This window comes from Plecotus auritus (genome assembly GCF_963455305.1).
Source record: "Plecotus auritus genome assembly, chromosome: 8".
Classification (NCBI taxonomy): Eukaryota; Metazoa; Chordata; class Mammalia; order Chiroptera; family Vespertilionidae; genus Plecotus; species Plecotus auritus.
Genome location: NC_137782.1, coordinates 43,577,273 through 43,597,872, shown reverse-complemented (window position 1 = coordinate 43,597,872; position 20,600 = coordinate 43,577,273). Strand labels below are relative to the sequence as shown.

Here is a 20,600-nt window from a genome sequence, read left to right as displayed (position 1 = left end):
CCAGAGGAAGGCAGTCTGAGCTGTTGGAAACGGATAGGCAGGCAAGCGAAGGCAGGGAGGAGTCTGCTTGGGGAAAAAGAGAAATGTAACACATTAACAGGACGAGAAATGAAGGGTGGGAGGAGTGCAAAGGTCTTTCTGGTTAACAGCGGGTCGAGGTGGCCTGGGGATGACTGGTGGGAAGAAGGGGGGACCCAGCCGCCAACACGTGCAGGGGGAACTTTGTGTCAAGCCCGGAGTCCGCGCCTGCAAAGCTAAGAGGCAGAGCACGCCGTTACTAACACAAGGCTCTGGGTCAAAAGTGGGTTTCTTTCTTCTGTCTCATCTCTATCTCCTCCTGGCACAGAAAGTCAACAATTAATTGTAGGTGAGTGCTAGCCCAGGGCCATTTCTACATTATTGTTACCTGTTTGCAAAGTCATTCGGTCAGGAGAAGGCTCAAGTATATTTATGTAAAATTGCAGCAAATATATCAGTTTATAATTCAATGTCATAATGCGTTGGAGGAAATCGGGGGCTCTATGAAATCTTTTCTCTACCTTATCTCTGCAGGCGTCTCCCCTCCCTCCAGTCCTCTCTCCCTTTCTCTTTTTTCTTCCCTTTTTAAAATTTTTAATCTTCTCTCATTCATTTGTATGATGCCTATTAATTGAGCATCTCGTATATGTGGCCTGTACTAGAGATTAAGGATATTGTGTTCCCAAGACACACCCAATCCCTGGCCTAGAGGTTATTCTGAAAATCGTAATTTTTATAAAGAAAGAACAATACTTAATATTTACCAGTAACAAAAGACTATACATTGGGTTAGAATATTTTAAGTTGGTTCAGATGCCAAATTTCACTAGTATCTAAAAAGTGAACAAATTGCCTCTTTAAGGTCTTCATTAAAATTTGTTCTGTGTTCAAGAGTCTAAAATTCCTCAGAAGGTTTTCCTGGATGGCTTAATATCAAAGGTGTAGTTATTACTAAGACACACACAAAACCCAATGTTTTGGGTGAGTTAGGTCATTATAACTCTGCATGTTCCCTACTGGGGATCAAGCCCACAACCTAGGCATGTGCCCTTGACCAGAATCAAACATGGGACCCTTCAGTCCGCAGGCTGATGCTCTAGCCCAGGCGTCCTCAAACTATGGCCCGTGGGCCACATGTGGCCCGCAGAGGACATTTATCCGGCCCGCAGGATGCCACTGCCTGTCCTGCTTAGCAGCTGACTCGTCCCGGGCCCGCAGTGCGCATAGGAATTTATTCATAGTTTTTTTTTTTAAACTATAGTCTGGCCCTCCAACGGTCTGAGGGACAGTGAACTGGCCCCCTGTTTAAAAAGTTTGAGGACCCCTGCTAGCCACTGAGCCAAAACAGCTAGGGCTGTTTTTCCTCATTGAAAAGTCACCATCTGGGGGTAGGCTGGCCATGTAGATGGTGCGTCAGCCGCAGGCCCACACTGCAGTGGTGCTTCCTTGTGGGAGCCCCATGGGACTTGTGGGGGCCTGTGGGAGGAGGGTTGTTGGCCCTGGGGTGCCTGTCACCGGTGGGAGGAAGCAGGGATATGACCTATGCGGAAGGGGGGTTGGCTGCTGCAGCAGCTGCTCATTTCCCCTCGAGGAGAACGCATCCTGGGTCCTGGGGACAAGCTGGGCTGCGAGGAAAGGAAGGGGGAGTGACCGTTAGGCAACTGAAACTGAGCAGAACAGACTCCCAGTGGCTGCGAGGACCGGGAGAGGAGAAGCCGCACGGACACGAGATTGTCACCTACCCAGCTGAATCTGCTGAGGGACTTTCCTCGCCCCTGGATGAGGAAAGAAAGAAATAATGACATTGTGATCAGTGCAGGGGAAAGTCCTTTTAATACAGAAGAAACACAATCACAGCAGCCTATGCTGAGACTGTGCACATGTCCCGTCCAAGGGGGTGGCAGTGGCCTCCTGTAGCTTCCAGGGAGGATTTAGGATAAGGTTTTAGAGGGAAAGTGAGAGGGGATTGATTAGCACTGTCTGCACGGTTGTCGGAGGAGCAGACGTCATGCATCTCAGCCTGTCTACTTGGGACCCACTTGGCAAAACTATGAGATTAAGTCAGGTAGCCATGAGCCCAACTCTCTCTTTGGTACATTTAGGGATTTCAGGGGAGGTGTGTAAGTAAAGTGATGACTAATGAAGATATTCAGAGGTCTTACCTTTCCTTGTGACGGAGGAGGTGTGCGAGGCGTCACCTGCAAAGACACAGGGATGGTGAGTGGCGGTGGGGTTCCTCCCGCAGAGCGGCCCTGAGCCTGTTTGTGAGACTCCTGTGTTGTTGGGAGTAGCCCATGTCTGCTAACAGTGTCCACTACCTATTAGGTGAGGGCCATCCCTCTGCCCGGCTCCCTGTTTCTGTCCTAGCTGAGTGAGAAGTACCGCGGATCTGAGAGTTTGAAAATACCCAGTGCTATTCAGATCTTCCAGAAGTCTCTAAAGGCGTTTGAGAGAATTGAAAATGGACCAACAGGCTCTAAACCAGGAAACGGACTCGCCTTGGCATGTGTTCCTGTGCACACTCCGGGCACGCTGACGGAGACCGTGAACGTCACCGCACCCCTTTCTGGGGTAGGAAGTAAGGATCCCCTGATATGCAGGGGTTCTGAAGGAACGCCACCTGGTCTGTGACTTTGAAAACTCATCAACATGGAAAGTATCATTTAAAATTGTTAGTCGCACAGAAAGTTTACAGTTAGAAGACTGCGGCTTTGCTTTTGTTTCTAAGACTTTTTTTTTTTTTTTTTTTTTTTGCAGTTTTAGGTTTCAAGAAAATAATGCACAGAAATTACAGAATTCCCATGGGCCCTCTCTGGTTTCCCTATTACCATCTTGCCTGAGTGGGTTCTTTAGTTCTCCCTGTGAACCAGTACTGTACCGATAATTAACTGAAGTTCATCGTTCACATGGGTTTCACTGTGTCGTACATGCTAAGGAATGTGATAAAGGTCTGAAGTGTGTCCACCATCACATCACATCACACAGAGTAGTTTCACTGCCCTGAAAATGCCCTGTGCTCCACTCGTTCATTCCTCCCTCCAACCACTGGCAACCACTGATCTTTTCACTGTCTCCACAGTTTTGCAAAGCCTGGTTTTTTAACTAAGCCCTCACAGTAAGTTAATTTCAAAAGGAGTGAGCTCTTTGGTAAAATAAAAGGTCAGTAAGTAGCAGATGCCACTGGGACCTTGGTGCCAGGTGCTAAGGCTGAGCTCCACCCCGAGGAGGATGGAAGTTTCATCTGGAGAAATGCTCATGCCCCTTGTGGATTAAAGCTGAGTCATGTGGGATATACTCAGACACCTAATGGATTACAGCTGAGTCATCTGGGATATACTCACACCCTTAAGGATTAGAGCTGAGTCATCTGGGATATACCCACACCCTTAATGCATTAGAACAAGCCATCTGGGATATACTCACATCCTTAATGGATTAGAGTTGAATCATCTGGGATATACTTATACCCCCTAAGGATTAGAGCTGAGTCATCTGGGATATGCTCATATCACAGTGGTCGGCAAACTGCGGCTTGCGAGTCACATGCAGCTCTTTGGCCTCTTGAGTGTGGCTCTTCCACAAAATACCATGTGCAGGCACACACGTACAACGCGATTGAAACTTAGTCGCCCATGAACAGAAGTCGGTTTTCAGCTCTCAAAAGAAATTTCAATCGTTGTACTATTGATATTTGGCTCTGCTGACTAATGAGTTTGTTGACCACTGTCATATCACATAAGGATTAGAGCTGAGTCATTTAGGATACACTCACACCCCTAAAGGATTAGAGTTGAGCCATCTGGGATATACTCACATCCCTAATGGATTAGAGTTGAGTCATCTGGGATATACTTATACCCCCTAAGGACTAGAGCTGAGTCATCTGGGATATACTCACATCCTTAATGGATTAGAGCTGAGTCATCTGGGATATACTCATATCCCTAATGGATTAGTATTGAGCCATGTGGGATATACTCACATCCCTAATGGATTAGAGCTGAGTCATCTGAGATATATTCACACACTTATGGATTAGAGCTGAGTTATCTGGGATATACTTACATCCCTAATGGGTTAGGAGCTGAGTCATCTGGGATATACTTATACCCCCTAAGGATTAGAGCTGAGTCATCTGGGATATACTTCTACCCCTAAGGATTAGAATTGAGTCATCTGGGCCATACTTACATCCCTAATGGATTAGAGCTGAGTCATCTGGGATATACTCACATCCCTAATGGGTTAGGAACTGAGTCATCTGGGATATACTTATACCCCCTAAGGATTAGAGCTGGGTCATCTGGGATATAATCACATCCCTAATGGATTAGAGCTGAGTCATCTTGGATATACTCACATCCCTAATGGGTTAGGAGCTGAGTCATCTGGGATATACTTATATCCCCTAAGGATTAGAGGTGAGTCATCTGGGCCATACTTACATCCCTAATGGATTAGAGCTGAGTCATCTGGGATATACTCACATCCCTAATGGATTAGAGCTGAGTCATCTGGGATATAATCACATCCCTAATGGATTAGACCTGAGTCATCTTGGATATACTCACATCCCTAATGGGTTAGGAGCTGAGTCATCTGGGATATACTTATATCCCCTAAGGATTAGAGGTGAGTCATCTGGGCCATACTTACATCCCTAATGGATTAGAGCTGAGTCATCTGGGATATAATCACATCCCTAATGGATTAGACCTGAGTCATCTTGGATATACTCACATCACTAATGGGTTAGGAGCTGAGTCATCTGGGATACACCCACACCCTAATGGATTAGAGCTGAGTCCTGTGGGATACACCCACACCCTAATGGATTAGAGCTGAGTCCTGTGGGATACACCCACACCCCTAATGGGTTAGGAGCTGAGTCATCTGGGATATACTCACATCCCTAAGGGATTAGAGCTGAGACCTATGGATACACCCATACCCCTTGTGGTCAGTGCAGTACTCCCCTCAGCTCTACTCACAGTGGAAGAGCACTCACAAGGTTTTTGAAGAAGTGGACTACGCGATTCTCATCTTGGGGCCGCTGTGACTTCTGGGGCAGGGAGCCGTAGTGGGTGGTTCTGGCTGCGTGGTGTGCATCCTGAAAGACAGAGCACAGTGACCTCAGGGCAGGCCGCACCCTCTGTTCCATCCCTCTGACTCCTGGCTGCATCAGGATCACTGGAATCAGGACTTTGTGCTGGGAATCTGCTGAAGCCGCCCAGTCATGCATGTGGTGGGGAGGGGACTCGAACAGGATCTCTGCTGTGAGACTCCCTGAGCTGGGAGCTCTTCCCATCAGTCCATGTCTGGGCCCCCAAAGTCAGCTAAGCACGGGCAAGGGGCCATGAAGGCCATTGAAGGGTGATGCCATCTAAGACGGGCCAGGTAGCCAAAGCTCAAATGGAAAACATCATTTCCTCAAGCTCCTGGTTTGGACAAATACTCAGGAATTACACACAAAACCACGGAAACAACAAAGACATGTGGCTTTGGGGTCGCATCACGTGGACCAGCCTGTTTCTCAAAATCAGTGACTCAGGCCACAGCGGCACTGAGTTCGCCCAATTTGGGAAGACAATTTGTGGGCCTGCACTCTGGCATCCTTCACCTGTGTGTGCCTCCCCAGCTGTGGGTCTCCCCGCATCACACCCTGGGGTCTGAGACCCTGCTGTCTCCCAGACTCCCCCCTGCTCGGCTTCCTGCTCACTCAGCTCTCAGCTCGCAGGCTCCCAGGTTTTCTTCACCACAGTCCTTGCACTCACCCCTCTCCCATCAGCAGGACACCTCTGCAAGGTGGCTCTGCCCTCTCCCTCCCTCCTCTGATCAACCACATGCAGCCTCTTTCCCCTGGTCTGCAGAGCCCTCGGAGCCCGAGGCCCTGGGAGTGTCCGGTTTCCTCTGCTTTCTGTCTTAGCTCTGAGGGGACTGGCCACCTTGCTGGCCTCTGAACAAGTGGTCCATGCACAGGCCCAGACTCCTGTGCGATGCTGGCTCGCTTGGCTCCCCCATGAGTGTCTGGTCCCTGCCACACACTTCAGCGGCAAAGTTGCTCCTTCCCAGTCCTCCTGGAGCCCAGGCTTCACACCGATGGCCTTGCATCCTCCCTGTCGCCCTTCCCAGCCATTCTCCCCACGGTAGTCAGAAAAGGTTCGGAAACAGCCCCTTCCTCATGTCCGGTGGCCCACCAGTGCTGGCCCACAGAGAGCACTTCTGAACAGGAGCCCCTCTGCCCACAGCGCCCCCTCTTTGCTGGGCATCTGCCCCTCCCTGGACTGTGCCACTCAGCTACAAAACTAGGCCATGTGTCCATGGGCACAGCCTCTGCGCAGGGCTCACTGCAGCCTGCAGTCCCGTCCTGGGCCTCTGTCGCAGCCCCTCTTCAAGGTGGGCTTTCTCCATCTCAGCAGCCTGCTCGGTTCTGGGATCTGTCAGCTCACCCATCCCCACCCTCAGACTGGAGCACCGGCCACGTGACGGGCTGGGCTTCTCTCCCCCCACATCGGGCTTCATACTTCCTGCTTCTAGGACCCACAGGGCGCCGAGTTATGCTGTGGGCACAAGAGTGTGGGCAGAAGCAGATGCTAGGGCATTTGAACACAATGATGTCCACAGCAGGCTAAACAGCCAGTCCTTCTTATTCTTATTCTCCTGATGTTGCAAGAACCTAAGTAATCTGGTCCCCTCAAGTTATCTTGCCTTTACCCAGTGCCTTTCTGAACTCACTGGCTAGTCCAAATAATTACACCAGTAAAAGAATGGGTGTAAACTTAAGAACAACAACAAAAAAACAACAACAACAGACGGGCCAGGAAACTGTTTAAATTGCTTACTTTAAGACAAACATTTTTAAATGTCTACTTTGCCTGGTGACGTTATTTATTAGATACCATCCTAATGGCTTGAAATAATTAAAAGAGCTCAAAATTTAGCACAACTTACTTGTCACTCATTTATGTACCATTTTCTGCAAACTGTGTACCGCATTTTGAGTTGTAGAAGCATCATCTAGCTTTAATTTAGTTTAGTGATTAAACTAAATAATGTCTTAAACGTTGCATACAGGTTTTTTAAAGAAATGAGATGTTCAGTTGTACCATGCAGGTCTCATATCATTAAAATGTATTTGTGCAGTGAGATAGTGAATGAAGGGTTATGTAGATAATAATATTGTTCACAAGTGAATTGTGCATGCCTGCTTTGAATGCTAAAAGAAAAACTCTATATTTTTGTGATTTTTATAATGAATATATTGGTCACCAATGGGAAAAGTAACTTAAATCTTTTAAGGACACATGAAGTTGGTAGGTTGCATTATACCTCTCGGAGCTATGAAATCAGGGGTCAGACGGGTTCATGGGAACAGCTGGCGATGGGTCTCTATGGTGCTCAGCACAGAGCTATTTGTGCAACGAGCGTTAACCGCCTGTTGAATGTGCACTGTTCAGATCACTGTTAATCCAGAGTCTAACGTACAAGAGATCATAGGCAAACAGAACGGAGTTCATGGAATTACACGATTCTTTTGTTGTCTCTGGAAGAGTTTCTGAGCTAGACTCAGATGGACTTCTGGGCTATAAATGGTCAGTTGCACAGATAATGTGATGTAGTCACATAGTTGTAATTGTATCATCATATTATAGTTGTAATGGCCTGTTACATAAAGAACATTTCGTCAATCATATTTCCATATGCTAACAGTAAAAAAACACAAAACACTACCATATATAATAAGCAAAATATTAGGTATAAATCTAACAAAACATGTAAAGAATATTTATGCTAAAATACAGAAAATGCTAGTGGAAGAAATCAAAGATGACCTCAATAAATGGAGAGATACTGTTGTCAAGGATTGACACAATGAAGATGTCAGTTCTCCCCAAGTTGATCTACAGATTTAATGCATTTCCAATCAAAATCCCATCAAGGTTTTGTTTAGACATCTACAAACTGATTCTAAAACCAAAGGAACTGCAGGAAAAAACACCAAAACACTACCATACAACTGTAAAAAAGAAGAATAAAGTTAGAGAAATTCCACCACTTGATTTTAAAATTTCCTGTGTCTATAGTCATCAAGCAGGTGGTGTTGGATGAGGGACAGATATACAGATCATGGAACATACTGGGGTCTAGAAATAGACCCACACACATATGATCAGTCGATTTTTGACAAAGGCACAAAGTCAATTCAACATAGAAAGAATAGTCTTAGTCTTTTCAACAAATGGTATTGGAACAAATGGACATCCACATTTTTAAAAATTGACCTCAACCCAAAATCACACCTCATAAAAAATTAATTCAAAATAGATCATAGCGCTCTATCTACAATGTAAAACCATATAACTTTAGAAGAAAACAATAGGAGAAAATCTTCATGACCTGGGTGTAGGCATCAAGTTCTTAGACCTGACACCAAAAACACGACTCATAAAAGAAAAAAAATGGTACATAGGACTTGATCAAAATTTAAATGTCTGTTTTGCAAGACACTATTAAGAAAATGAGTAGAAAAGCTACAGGACAAGATAAAATATTTATAAATAACATATATGACAAATGACTTAACACCAAAATATGCGAAGAACAATCAAAACTCCATGGTAAAAAACACAACTCAGTTATAAAATGGACAAAACACTCGAATAAACACTTAGTCAATGAAGATGGGCAGAAGGCAAATAAGCACATGTAAAGATGCTCATCATTACTCATTAGGAAGATGAAAATCAAAACCATGAAGAGATGCTACTATACACCTATCAGAAAGGCTAAAATACAAAATATCGACAAATAAAATCTAAAAGTTTGTAGAGGAAATGCTGCCGCCTATGTTCTTGTTTACTTGTTAGACCTGGTTCTTGCGTCGCATAGAGGACTGTGTAGGCACCTGGGATCATGGTCACAGCATGCATACATGTGGCCCTGCTGTGTCACCTTTCTTTCTTTCTTTCTTTCTTTCTTTCTTTCTTTCTTTCTTTCTTTCTTTCTTTCTTTCTTATACTCACCCGAGGATATTTTTCCATTGGTTTGAGAGAGAGAGAGAGAGAGAGAGAGAGACATCGATGATGTGAGAGAAACACATTGATTGGTTGCCTCCTGCATGTGCCCTGAACAGGGCCTGGGCTGGGGAGAAGCCTGCAACTGAGTTACGTGCCCTTTACCAGACTCAAGCCCTGGACCCTTTGGTCCACAGGCCGACGCTCTATCCACTGAGCCAAACTGGCTAGGGCATCTCTTAGACTCTTCTTACTCAATAGTAAATTCCCATCAATATGGCTTTTCATGATGATTAATGAAATGAGGATTCCTTGATGGCAGATTAATTAACATGATGCTGGAAAGTTTTAAACACCCTGGGAGGCAGGCCAGGGGGTAAAGGACAACCGTTTTATTTCTTTTTAGGGCAAATTGCTTTTTCCATTAGCCTGTTTCATTGCACTGTTTTTGAAAAATCCTTCCTTTTCCCTGCACTTGTGATAACGTCCTTCACCAGCAGGGGGAGCCCGCCTACTGGGTCTGGATGGCTTGCTCCTCTCCACATTATCAGGAAGAGATTTTAACTGTTTTCCAAGGTGCTGCCAAGCAGAGTTCTTCACTTGGAAGTAATGACAGGAGATTCGTTTCGCCTGGCACATCTGAGATCAATGACCATCAGATTGGCAGAGATTCGCTCCTTTGACTAGAGGGCTGCTTTATGAAGACAGAGCAAGGTATTTGCACCACCACCAGCATTGGTTTTGGCCAGAGACAAATTGATGGAGTCATTTCCTCTGAGAAGAAAATGCGGATCTTGAAAAAAAAAATCAATATTTGCTGTGCCTGTGGGTGTGTGTTGATGGGAATAGTTCTAGCTCTTTTTCTGTTTCTTGTCTGAGAGTGGAATTTAAGCTGAATCCCCCTCAGAATGTCAAGGAATGAGTTGCATGGAGTCATGGGGGTCTGGACATGTCCCCTCTGTGTGCTCCGGGCTCAGGGTCTGGGCTCGGGTCCCCTCACTGCCTCAGCGTCCACGTGCTGTCCTCTCTCCTGGGTGGGTGTATTGGGAGGGTGCAGACGAGAAGCCGAGACCATAACAATAAATCATCAGACACATGAGCAAAAACAAAGGCCACTGGGCTGTCAGTACTCACATTGCAGACTGCACGCCGGGTGTGGACAACCATCTCTCTGGTCTTTTATAACCCAAAGTCCAAATCCTGTCTACACTCTGCCCCTGAGAATGAAGCGTGTTCCCAGTGATATGCTGACTTAGTATAGTATTCAATGTCATTGCGTGTGCTCCAGCCTCCTTCAGGTCACAGGTGCCAACGGAAAGGGCATCTGTTCCTCGACTCTTAGTGAATTCTATGTGCCTGTTTGGGGGAAATTGGCCCTTCAAGTAGGATGTGTGCCTACTCCAGAGGGTGGTGCTGTCTGCTTCATGTCTCCTGCCAGATGGGGAGGGGCTGAGCTCTGGCGGACACCTCTGCCCTTTCATACATCTGACCCCGAGCATCGTCACTGCGGTCACCAAGGTAGCTGTCCCTCACACCAGTTCTGTCCACCTCACGACGCTGCTGGCTGTGGGTCGGTCAGCAGGTGCCCAGCGTGTCCCATCAGCGTCTAGCCCTGTGATAGGGACCTGAGCCCCCGGGGGCCACCCGCAGGTCACTCTACACTGTGATGCAGTCATCAGCGCCATTTCAGAATCACACACTAGGAGGAGGTCTCTCTGTTAATCCGTCTCAAATGGTCCCCATAGTAACGTCCAGTGGCTGACAGTGGTGACAGTTTTCTTCCTGGCATTTTCTTAATCAAATTCTAGCAATGCACATTTCTCCCCATGTCCCCAAAGGACGCAGCGTTAAAAAGGAGTAAGCCCGACCGGTGTGGCTCAGTGGTTGAGCATGGACCCATGAACCAAGAGGTCACTGGTCTGATTCCTGGTCAGAGCACATGCCCAGTTTGTGGGCTCGATCCCCAGTAGGAGGCATGTAAGAGGCAGCCGATGGATGATGTTTCTCATTGAAGTTTCTATCTCTCTATCTCTCTCTCTAAAACCCAATAAAAACATTTTTTTAAAAAAAGGAGTAAGAGGTGTTTCTACTCGCTTTCGAGCATGGGGTGTGTGTGTTCCTATGTCACCCTCCTGCCCCTATGTTGGGGGGCGGGGGTTGAGTGATGTGTTCACCAGGTGTCCTCACATTCCATCCAGGGCTCGGTCCATCCCGTTGTTCTGCCAGGTGGGTCTAGTGGGTTCCATGTGCGGTGACAGGCTGGGGCTCCTGACCTAAAACTCACAGCAGGTGGGGAAACTCACTGCGTGGACACATGGCAGAAGGCAAAGCTAACGGAGAAGAATGGACTTTTTAAAAACTTGGGTTCATTTTGCTTATCTTTTTTCAAAGTTTGTGACTTTAGGTTAAGTTTGAAGGTCAGATGAGCTAGAAAGTGCTCGTAGGGTAGAGAAAGTGAGTATTTGATGGAGTTAATTAGACCAGTGGTCGGCAAACTGTGGCTCATGAGCCACATGCGGCTCTTTGGCCCCTTGAATGTGGCTCTTCCACAAAACACCACGTGCGGGCGCACACGTACAGTGCGATTGAAACTTCGTGGCCCATGCGCAGAAGTCGGTTTTCGGCTCTCAAAAGAAATTTCAATCGTTGTACTGTTGATATCTGGTTCTGTTGACTAAGGAGTTTGCCGACCACTGGGTTAGACTCCTCAGTTAAAGTCTGGAGAACTGGGAAGTTGTGATGGTGCTCGCCCCTGGAAAATGAGTTCCCACTTGTTTCGTAAACACTGATAGTTCAGTACAACAGAGGCCGTCGAGTTCATGAGGCCAACTTTTTCCATTTGGTTCTAATTTTAAAAGATGCATTTCTATGTCATTAAAACCAGGGGCCAGTCAGCTCCCACTTTAAATGGGAAATACTTCTCAATACAAAAAGATTATATCATCGGCATTGTTCTATTTTGTTCACGTGATTAAAACCACCAGCCTCCAGCCAGCAAGCACAGGTCTGACACTTGCTCCTTAGTCCACATGTGGGATGTGGTGGAGTTCGCAGATGTCTACACAGTGGCACCAAGGGCACTGGTCCTTCCCTGAGGTGGTTTCACCAGTGGCCCGGGGAGTGAGGGAGGACAGGAATTTGCAATTTGTTTCCCCCGATTTTGCATCACTCTCAAGGCATGCAGACACCGGCAGTGAAGCGGTTGGTTGGTTAACCTGTTGGGAACCACAGACTGTAACAGTGTCGGCATTTTTTTGGACCACGGTGAGCGGGCAGCCCACCCAGAGGCAGACTCAGAATCAACAATATGATTTTTTCTTATGAAAGTGCTAATAAATCCCATATGTTTTTCACATTCTATTCTTTATGTCGAAGAAATGCAGGTCACGGTGAGACGGGTGGACTTTGTGCCCTGTTCTCCTGCGCACACTTCTTTGGCCTCTGAAGTCCTTCAGTGGCTCGGAGTCTGGTTGAAGCGATGCCTCCCCTAAAGGAGCAGTGGGCTGATCAACTTCCTGCTTCCTGCAGAACGCCTCCACCTGGCTGCCCACCGTTTCCCGGACAAAGCAGGTGAGAGGGGAACCGCTGCCTCTGTGCCTCTTTGAAGCCCCCGACAGGAAAGGGTCGTGACATCTTTATGTCCCCACGCCACTCGCCCAGGTGCAGGCTAGACGCCAATGAAATAAATACTCTCAAACAGAGCTGCGGTTTCGAGGGTCACCAGTTTGGGAATGAAGTGACACGGTCTGCAGGCTGAGCTAAGACATGTCCCTTCAAAGTCGGTCAGACAGGCGTGGCACTGACCTCCAGGTTTCACCCCATGACGCCCTGACATTCTGAGAAGGGGCCGGACGCTGAGGCTCTCCCGCTTCCATTGTTTATCTACATTTTTCTGAGGGAGCGCTTGCACCATTTCTGGTCAAACAGCCTCTGAGCTGTCTCAGGAGAGCTTGGATTGGTTTTGGTTTTGTTTTAGGCACGGTGGGCGTCTTGGGTTTTGCAATGTGGACAACGCTTTCCCGTCTGAGCGACACGTGCAGTTTGCCTGGCTCTTGCCCTTTGCAAGTTTAGAAACGTGCTTGCTGCTGAGTGACTGACCCGAGTGAGTTTAATTACAGCCGTGGCCTTTCATTACTTCGGAGGAAGCTGAGCTGTATTAAAGCTGCGCGGGCTCTTCGCTGTTGCTGGGGGAATCACAGGTGAGCCTTCGATTTAGATGGAAATGTTAGGTACCTGCTGGCTGCTCAGATAACACATTTCTTCTTGGATTCTGGAAAATGAGGATGTGGGTGGTGTGCCACTTGCTGGTGGTGGCAGGGGGACCATCCTTTGCCCTGGAAGTAGAGGGACCAGTTTTCCAGTTGGAGAGTCTGGAGTGCTAGCGCGTTGTGAGGCGAGGGCAGCGGGAATGACCTGCTGTGAGACGCGTGAGGGCGGGGGGTGGGGGGCACAGGGGGGGGGGGGCGCATCTGCCATCCTCTCGGACGCTTCACCTGAATGGAGGACGTGCAGCTCCCACCTGCTGGTGAGGACGGCCTCACCCCCACACCTTGGCTGTGTTGAGTGGAAACCAGAGACCTCCTGGCACAGTGACTGAGAGGGAGGGTCTCACCTGGGCACAGAGAGCCCGGAGGGAGTCGGTGTCGCAGGCCCGGCTTCTGCACATTTGGGAGGCCCTTGTGGTGCCTGCACTTTTCTGACCTGGGATTTGATCCTAAAGGAGAGCTGCTTCTGGAGCTGGTGTCCCAGTCTCACCTCCTGGCAGGTGGAGGGGATGGAGGCGAAGGCACGGACGGGGAGAGGCCAGAAGCTGCTCACAGTTGGTGACAAAGTCATAGAAATGGTTGTGCCTTTTTCCTTAGGCGGCTCTGCCGTCTCCTCCATCTGGGATTCGCAGCCTGTTGCACGCCGGCCAGAAGGCTCTTACGGCCACGTTGCCCGACGGGGCCTCCATCTAGGGCTACGTGACTATGGCAATGCCCAGAGCAGCCACCACGGGTCATCTTCCCCGCAGGAAAGGCTCGTGGTCACCTTTCCCCCGCTCGGCCGGCTCCTCTGCTCGTGGACGTTCTGGGGCTTCCCGCCCTCTCCTCCCCGAACAGTGGGAGCAGAACTGGATGTTGGCCGTAACCATCCTGATCTTCCCTTTGCTTCGAGCACCTGCTCTGGTGAGACCTCCTTGTGCCTGAAGTGTGAGAAAGCTCCCTCCAGCATCGACACCAGGCTGACTGCACCAGATCGTTACCCAACACAGGCACCAGGACCTGCTCTTGGCTCAGACCGAGTTGTCTCTGTGCACAGTGTGGGGTGGGGCGTGTCCTGGGAAGGAGCCGCCAAGCAGCCTCTGAAGGTCCTGGCGGTGCCATGGCTTCACCATGAGGCAGGAGGCTCCGAGGAGACGCGAGGGCCTGAGTGGGGCCATCAGACCTGGGACATGAGGTTCGGATTCCCACCGCTTTCCTCAATGTGACAGGCCTGAGTCCTTAACCCCACTGGGCCTGGTGGCGGCTGTGGAGTCAGAAGCGGGAGTGTCTTGGGGAGGACTCTGTGGCCACAGGGCCCTGCTGGGGCAGGTGGGGAAGGGCAGGTGGGGACCTGTGGTGGCTGGGGCCACGGGTCAGAGCAGACACTCTCCAGGGGTCCTCAAACTTTTTAAACAGGGGGCCAGTTCACTGTCCCTCAGACCGTTGGAGGGCCGGACTGTAGTTTAAAAAAAAACCTATGAACAAATTCCTATGCGCACTGCGGGCCCGGAACGAGTCGGCTGCTAAGCAGGACAGGCAGCGGCACCCAGCGGGCCAGATAAATGTCCTCGGCGGGCCACATGTGGCCCGCGGGCCGTAGTTTGAGGACCCCTAGGCCCTGGAGCCAGCGGCTGATGGAGGGGAGGGTGTGGGCTTCTCCTCGCTGCTGCTCTCGGTCCACCTCCAGGGCACGGGAGGCCGGACCTGCGGGGCGAATGTGGGCTGAGCTCCTTCCTCCGTCCCAGGCAAGCGGCCTGCATCCACCCCCAGCAGGTGTCTGAGGGGTGCTCGGGCCACCTGTGATGGTCCCACTGCAGGTGGAGGCACAGGGCTGTGCGGATGAGGGCAGTGGGGTGAGAAGGATACACTGTTCGCCATGGAGGGGCCGTCCCTGTCATAGTTTTTCCTCCTCCTTTCTCCCGTGGGTTTCTTGCTTTCCCAGCATGCTTTTGACTCCTCAAATGTTATTTCCTTCCTTCGCTTGAGCGCCTCCTCCCACCCCCACAGTCACGTCACAGCCCCGGGAGCCCGGCTCAGAGCCTGGGCGCGATGCAGGTCTCCTGCACCTGAGCTGCTTCGTTCTGTGGCGTCTCCTCTCCGACTTCTAGGCAGGTGGGCCCTTCGTAACCTTCATGCTGGATTTGCAGACACAGAGGCCAGGAGGAAGGCCCTGGGGGGTCAGGGGTCACACGCCAACTTGTCACTGCCCATTGTCACCTTCAGGGTTCAGAACCGTAGGGGAAGGGCCTCATTGGCTGTGAGCCGTTGGGTGGACACCGGCAGCTCCTGGCTTCCCTGGAGACTGTCTCCTCTGAGAGCCGGTTTCAAGAGCCTTTGTCCTATGACCTTGGGACAAGGTATTTCAGAACCACTTGCTGCAACTGTCCTTGCTCTCCTTTCCCGGGGGCTGGTGCTGTTCAATCTGCCCCCCGACCCCCCAGTAAACATGACTTTTCTGGGAACAGGGAAGAGCCCCACAGCGCGGGGGAAAGAGCCAAGACCAAGACCGGCAGGAGTGCTTCCTCGGAGGGGAGGTCCCGGGCGCCTCTGAGAAGGCGCGGCAGAGCTGCTCCTGCACCAGGTGCTGTGGCTCTGGGCCAGGCCACCTGCCTCCTCATCCCACCTGGGGCCGAGCCTCCACTGGAAGTGGGTCGCTGAGAGCGTCATGTTATCACAAGGTCCCTGAAGGGTCCTCACCACCAGCAACAATCTGGGGAGCCATCGCCTGCCTCGCATTTTGCCTTTGATTTCAAGTCACTTCTGTATCCGCCTCCCTTGCTCTTAATAGACACACACATGCTACACACACCCCACCACCCACTTCTCCCTCCTGCGTCTGTACTGGGCAGGGGGTGTGCGGGCCAGCGGGCCCCAGGCCTGTTTGACAGACGGGCTCTCCATCGGTGGAGCTGAGGACATAGCTGGCTCATTCTGCACAGGAGTGTGCCGAGCCGGTCGGCATGGAGATGGGAGGACGGGGCACGGCTCTTCCTCAACCAGATAATTGTTCAAAAGAGAAAAGTGAGACATTCGGGTGAAAGGTCCTTGCCATCACCGCCATACCCTGGCCGCACACCCTCCCCATTCTGCAGTTTCTGGGGATGTCTCCATCTCTCCTTGGGGGCTCAGGTCTCTGAAGACAGAATGGGGCAGGAGCGTCCAGGTGGTTTGGGGTGAAGGGAGCAAGTTGGCCCTGTCCTGGGCTCTGTGACACCCCTGCTGTCCCCTCCTGCGGGCCAGGTGTGGGTCACCGCAGGATGAAAGTGTGCCTCCACCCAGCACGGCCCTCCCAGTGTGGCCCCGCCCAGGAGGCATGTCATTGCCCCCCTGGCTTCACCTGGACCAGTCCCGACTGCCCCAGGCGGACAGGGGCTCACGAACTTCCTGGGGACAAGGGTGTTTGTTCTCACAAAGGAGCCACTGAGAGCCCTTCTTCGAAAAGAAAGCACAGTCCCACCTGGAACATGGCTCAGGAGGCACATGGACCAGGAGCAGCGTCCCGTCCAAACCCTCGAAGCTCTCGGTACAGAAATAGAGTCATGCCCACCGTGCCTTAATGGGCAGGTCCTTGTCAGGAAGCCAGCAGCCCACAGGCACCGCTCTGGGGCCAGGTGACAGGGTCCCATGCTGCCAGCAGGGGCGCTGGGCCATGTGCCCACCTGCTGCCAGCCCTGGGCTCCTCACTGCCCCAGAGACCCCGCCAGGGCCATCCACCCTCAGGTGCCGGGCCTCTGCCTGTCTCTCCCAGGCCCTCCTCCCCACAAGGGCATAGCCTTTAACACGTTGGAGCAGGAGGGTCCTCAGTCACTGTCTCCCCAACTTGGGCTCGTCAATCACGTCAGGGCCAAGCCCTCTATTCCTGTACCGAGCACGTGTTTTCCACCTTCTGTATTTCCCAGGTGCCCATGCACAGGGCCTGCTGTCTCCTGAAAGTGTCATTGTGACAGGACCTTGTGTGCTGGCCGCCCACCTGCGTGAGTGGCAATCCGACTCGGGGTTGACGTGAGGCCTCCACTGAGCCCCCCGTCCCCTTCCCTCCCTGCTGTCCACATGTCACTAGAGCTCTGAGCAGTGGCCGCCTCCACTCAGAGCTGCAGGACCCATGACAACCGTGTCCTCCAGCCCCGGGAGCTCATCTGAGCTCAGGTGAGCACAGCACCCGTGACCGTGTCCCCAGGGCACTGATCCTGCAGGAGTTTAAGTTCACCAGTATTTGTGAGCTCAGTATCTGCTGGGCACTGGTTTATCACAGAGCTGGAACACAGGCAGGTGAGCGCCACGGTCACAGGTCACCTCGCCAGGCCAGCGCTGCGTCTGCCCTGGGCCCCGTGGAAGTGCCCTCAGTCAGCTCATTCCAGGGCTTGTCCGCTGCCCTGCCCTGCCCCTCAGGGCCCTTATCCATGCAGGACCCCGAGGATCAGGGCGGCTTCTCCCCTGCCCCCAGGACTCCTCTCTGTCTTCACACATTGTCCTTTGCTGGCTTTCCCCAGGGGCTTTGCAGACCCTGTGGGGGGCCTGCTGTGCCCCCTGGACAGGAGCGTGCCCTAGACAGCGCCCACAGCACTTGCATTGACAGACCACGATGGGGACACGGCCTGAAGCGTGGCGTGCGGAGGAGCTGGTGGCTGGCGCGTCTTACCTTGTACATGTTGCACAGCCCGGGCTGGCTGCGGGCATGAGGGGGCAGAGGGCTCCGGCCCTGCTTGAGCCAGGGTACCTGCCAGGGGACACAGAGTGGCCGGTTGAGTCCACAGGCAGCGCTGGTGGAGCCCCCAGTCCTCCGCAGCGTCCCTCCTGACCCGGTGTGGCCAGACCCCAGGTGGTGAGGAGGGGCAGGCAGATGGGCGTTAGAGGACCAGAGGCACGGAGCGGTGAGGGATGAAGATGAAGGGACCCAGGGAAGGAGAACAGAGCTCCAGCCCCGAGAACACTGGGTCGATGGATGACAGAAGGAAAGGGACAAGAGAAGAGACTTAGGGAAGAATTCTTTCCTTTAGTGCAGCCGTGGGCAAACTACGGCCCGCGGAGCCGAAAGAGCGGAGGGTTCTCTTGCTCTCCCCTCCGCTCCTTTACTTTGAATTTATATTAGTTCACACAAACACTCCATCCATGCTTTTGTTCCGGCCCTCCGGTCCAGTTTAAGAACCCATTGTGGCCCTCGAGTCAAAAAGTTTGCCCACCCCTGCTTTAGTGTCTATTCTGAGGCCCTGTGTCTCCTTGGTGACCAAGTTTTCTTAAATTGTAGCTGGCATCAGACAGTAAAGAAAGCAGCTCCCAGTCCGATGCAAAGTCCCAAAAGGGCCTTTTGAAGGTTTAAATGGAATAAATGCCACATCCGTTTATTCGCAGAGTTTAACTCTCTTTCATAGCAGGTCTGTCTGCCTTTGCATTGGACCCACCAGTGGAACCCATGCCGGCTGTGTGTGGGGCGGAGAGGGGTGGAACGGGGGCCGTCACTGTTGGGCCCTCAGTATAAGGACATCATTTTAGGAGCGACAGGTGCGCAGACTCGATGCAGGCAACCACGCGGAGTGACGGGCTCTCACGGACATCCTTCCCTGTTGGTGGTGACCTTTAGGAGACTAGTATTAATAGGACTTAATATTCCTTGACATGAGCAATGAGTTCACCTTAACTCAATTGTCCTAAGTCCTCCTACAGAGCATTTGCTGCTCTTTCATTGGCTAGGAGACAGTCCCTGCAGCTATGAGTGATGTGGCTGAGAGAACATCATTACAGAAGCAAAGCAAACAGCCTGGAGAAGTCCCTCTTTTTAACTGTCCACAGCCAATGGGAAAGGGGGAGGAGAGGGAGAGGTGAGGCAGAGAAGGAGAAAAATAGAGAGAGAGAGAGAGAGAGAGAGAGGAAGAGGGAAAGCCAAAGGTTTCAAGGGAAGTCTTGAATTGGCTACAGAGAAAATGGGTTTTTAGTAAACAGGTTAACTTCTGGTTATTCATGGAGATAAACAGTAGTTATGAAACAGAAACACGTTACTGCATTCCAGAAATACTGCTACAAAGTGAGCACCCTTGGGGTCCAGAGGCAAGTCCGTGGTGGGCGTGAGCTTGGCCACGCAGCTCCCCCTCCCATCCCCCCGTGTCTCTGTGCAAGAGGCCGTTTCTCTGGCAGCAGGAAGCACTCAGAGCTTTAGTTCCCAGCGCTGAGAACTTGCATGAGTGAGACGATTGTCTATTTTAGGGCAGGTGTCACTAGACAAGTCTGTGGTGGTCTCTGCCATGACTAGGCCTGGCTGCCCCCACAGGGAGCGGTGACCCTCCAAGGGTGGGGTACAGGCAAGTCTGCATCAGGACCTGGTTCTAACATGGTCACTAGGCTAGGAAGATTTTCTAATGGATTTCTCCTTGATCTAAGACAATGCCCCTTCCTCTTGAGGAGCAGCATCTGAGATGTCTGACCCAGCATCCTCGCTGTCACATGTGGACATCTGGGACACTGGCCTAGAGGAGGGGAGGAGGGCCCAGCCAGGACGGGCTGCAGCCCTGAAGTCACCGGCCCTGGGGGCTGGCCGGGGCATAGAAACGCAGCTTTAGCCCGGCCCATCCCGGCGGGGGCAGGCAGAGGACAGCCGTCTCTCTGTCTGTTCCATGAGAGGTGTCGGCCTGTTTGGAAAAGCAGAACGCCCCCTGGAAGAAGTGGGAACAGGAGCCAGGCCCCAACAAGATGGAGACGAGGGCAGGGCAGCCTCGTGAAGACCTGCTTGTCTGGCCTGCGTTAATGGATAGCAGAAGGGCTCATTTTTTTTTTTTTTTTGCCTTTTCTCTTTTTTTACTATTTTCTGTGAATTGGGGTGCCTTCAGAGCATTTAGGAGTTAGTGAGACACCGTGGGAACCTCTAGAGACTTTGATGAGAGACTCCCACAGTTTCTAACGCTCCCTCAATTCCTTCATGATTTCCACGTGGACTCTGTGGTTGGTTTTCCTTAATGTGACAGACCCTGCCGAGGTCAGGCTCGACTCTCCATCAGCCCGTCAGAATTGCCCATTACCCAGAGGAAAGTGGAAGGGTCTGTGCAGGACGTGTGCACCGAGGACGGAAGACCAGGGGGAGTTTGTCACATCTTTGCGTTCACTTCTAGTTTGCCAGGGGCCCCACGCTCACCCTTAACCTCTGAGACTCTCAGCTGTCCTGGGAAGAGCCAGCCCCTGTCCCCAGGTTCCCGAGTGTTCCCTGCCACCGAGTGCACCCCACCCCATGCTCACGCAGCCCATGCTGTTGTGTATGGTGTGGTAGACACACAGGACCCGCGTCTACATAGTGCCATTTCCCTACATGTGCAGGACAGCACTCTGAGGGCAACACGGA

At 51.4% G+C, this 20,600-nt stretch overlaps 1 protein-coding gene across 4 annotated transcripts in view; it reads right to left on the bottom strand.

Annotated features, from left to right (window-relative positions):
- Positions 1 to 20,600, bottom strand: part of MBP (myelin basic protein) — an 81,739-nt gene that overhangs the window by 7,798 nt on the left and 53,341 nt on the right. The window contains exons 5-8 of one of the 4 annotated variants that reach the window (XM_080684680.1): positions 17,916 to 17,993; positions 5,027 to 5,128; positions 2,181 to 2,216; positions 1,761 to 1,793 (exon numbers count right to left, since the gene is read on the bottom strand). In XM_080684680.1, coding sequence (XP_080540806.1) covers positions 1,761 to 1,793; positions 2,181 to 2,216; positions 5,027 to 5,128; positions 17,916 to 17,993 — 249 coding nt within the window. The remainder of the gene's footprint in view (positions 1 to 1,760; positions 1,794 to 2,180; positions 2,217 to 5,026; positions 5,129 to 17,915; positions 17,994 to 20,600) is intronic. The other 3 variants (XM_080684677.1, XM_080684678.1, XM_080684679.1) reach the window with 3 other exon arrangements.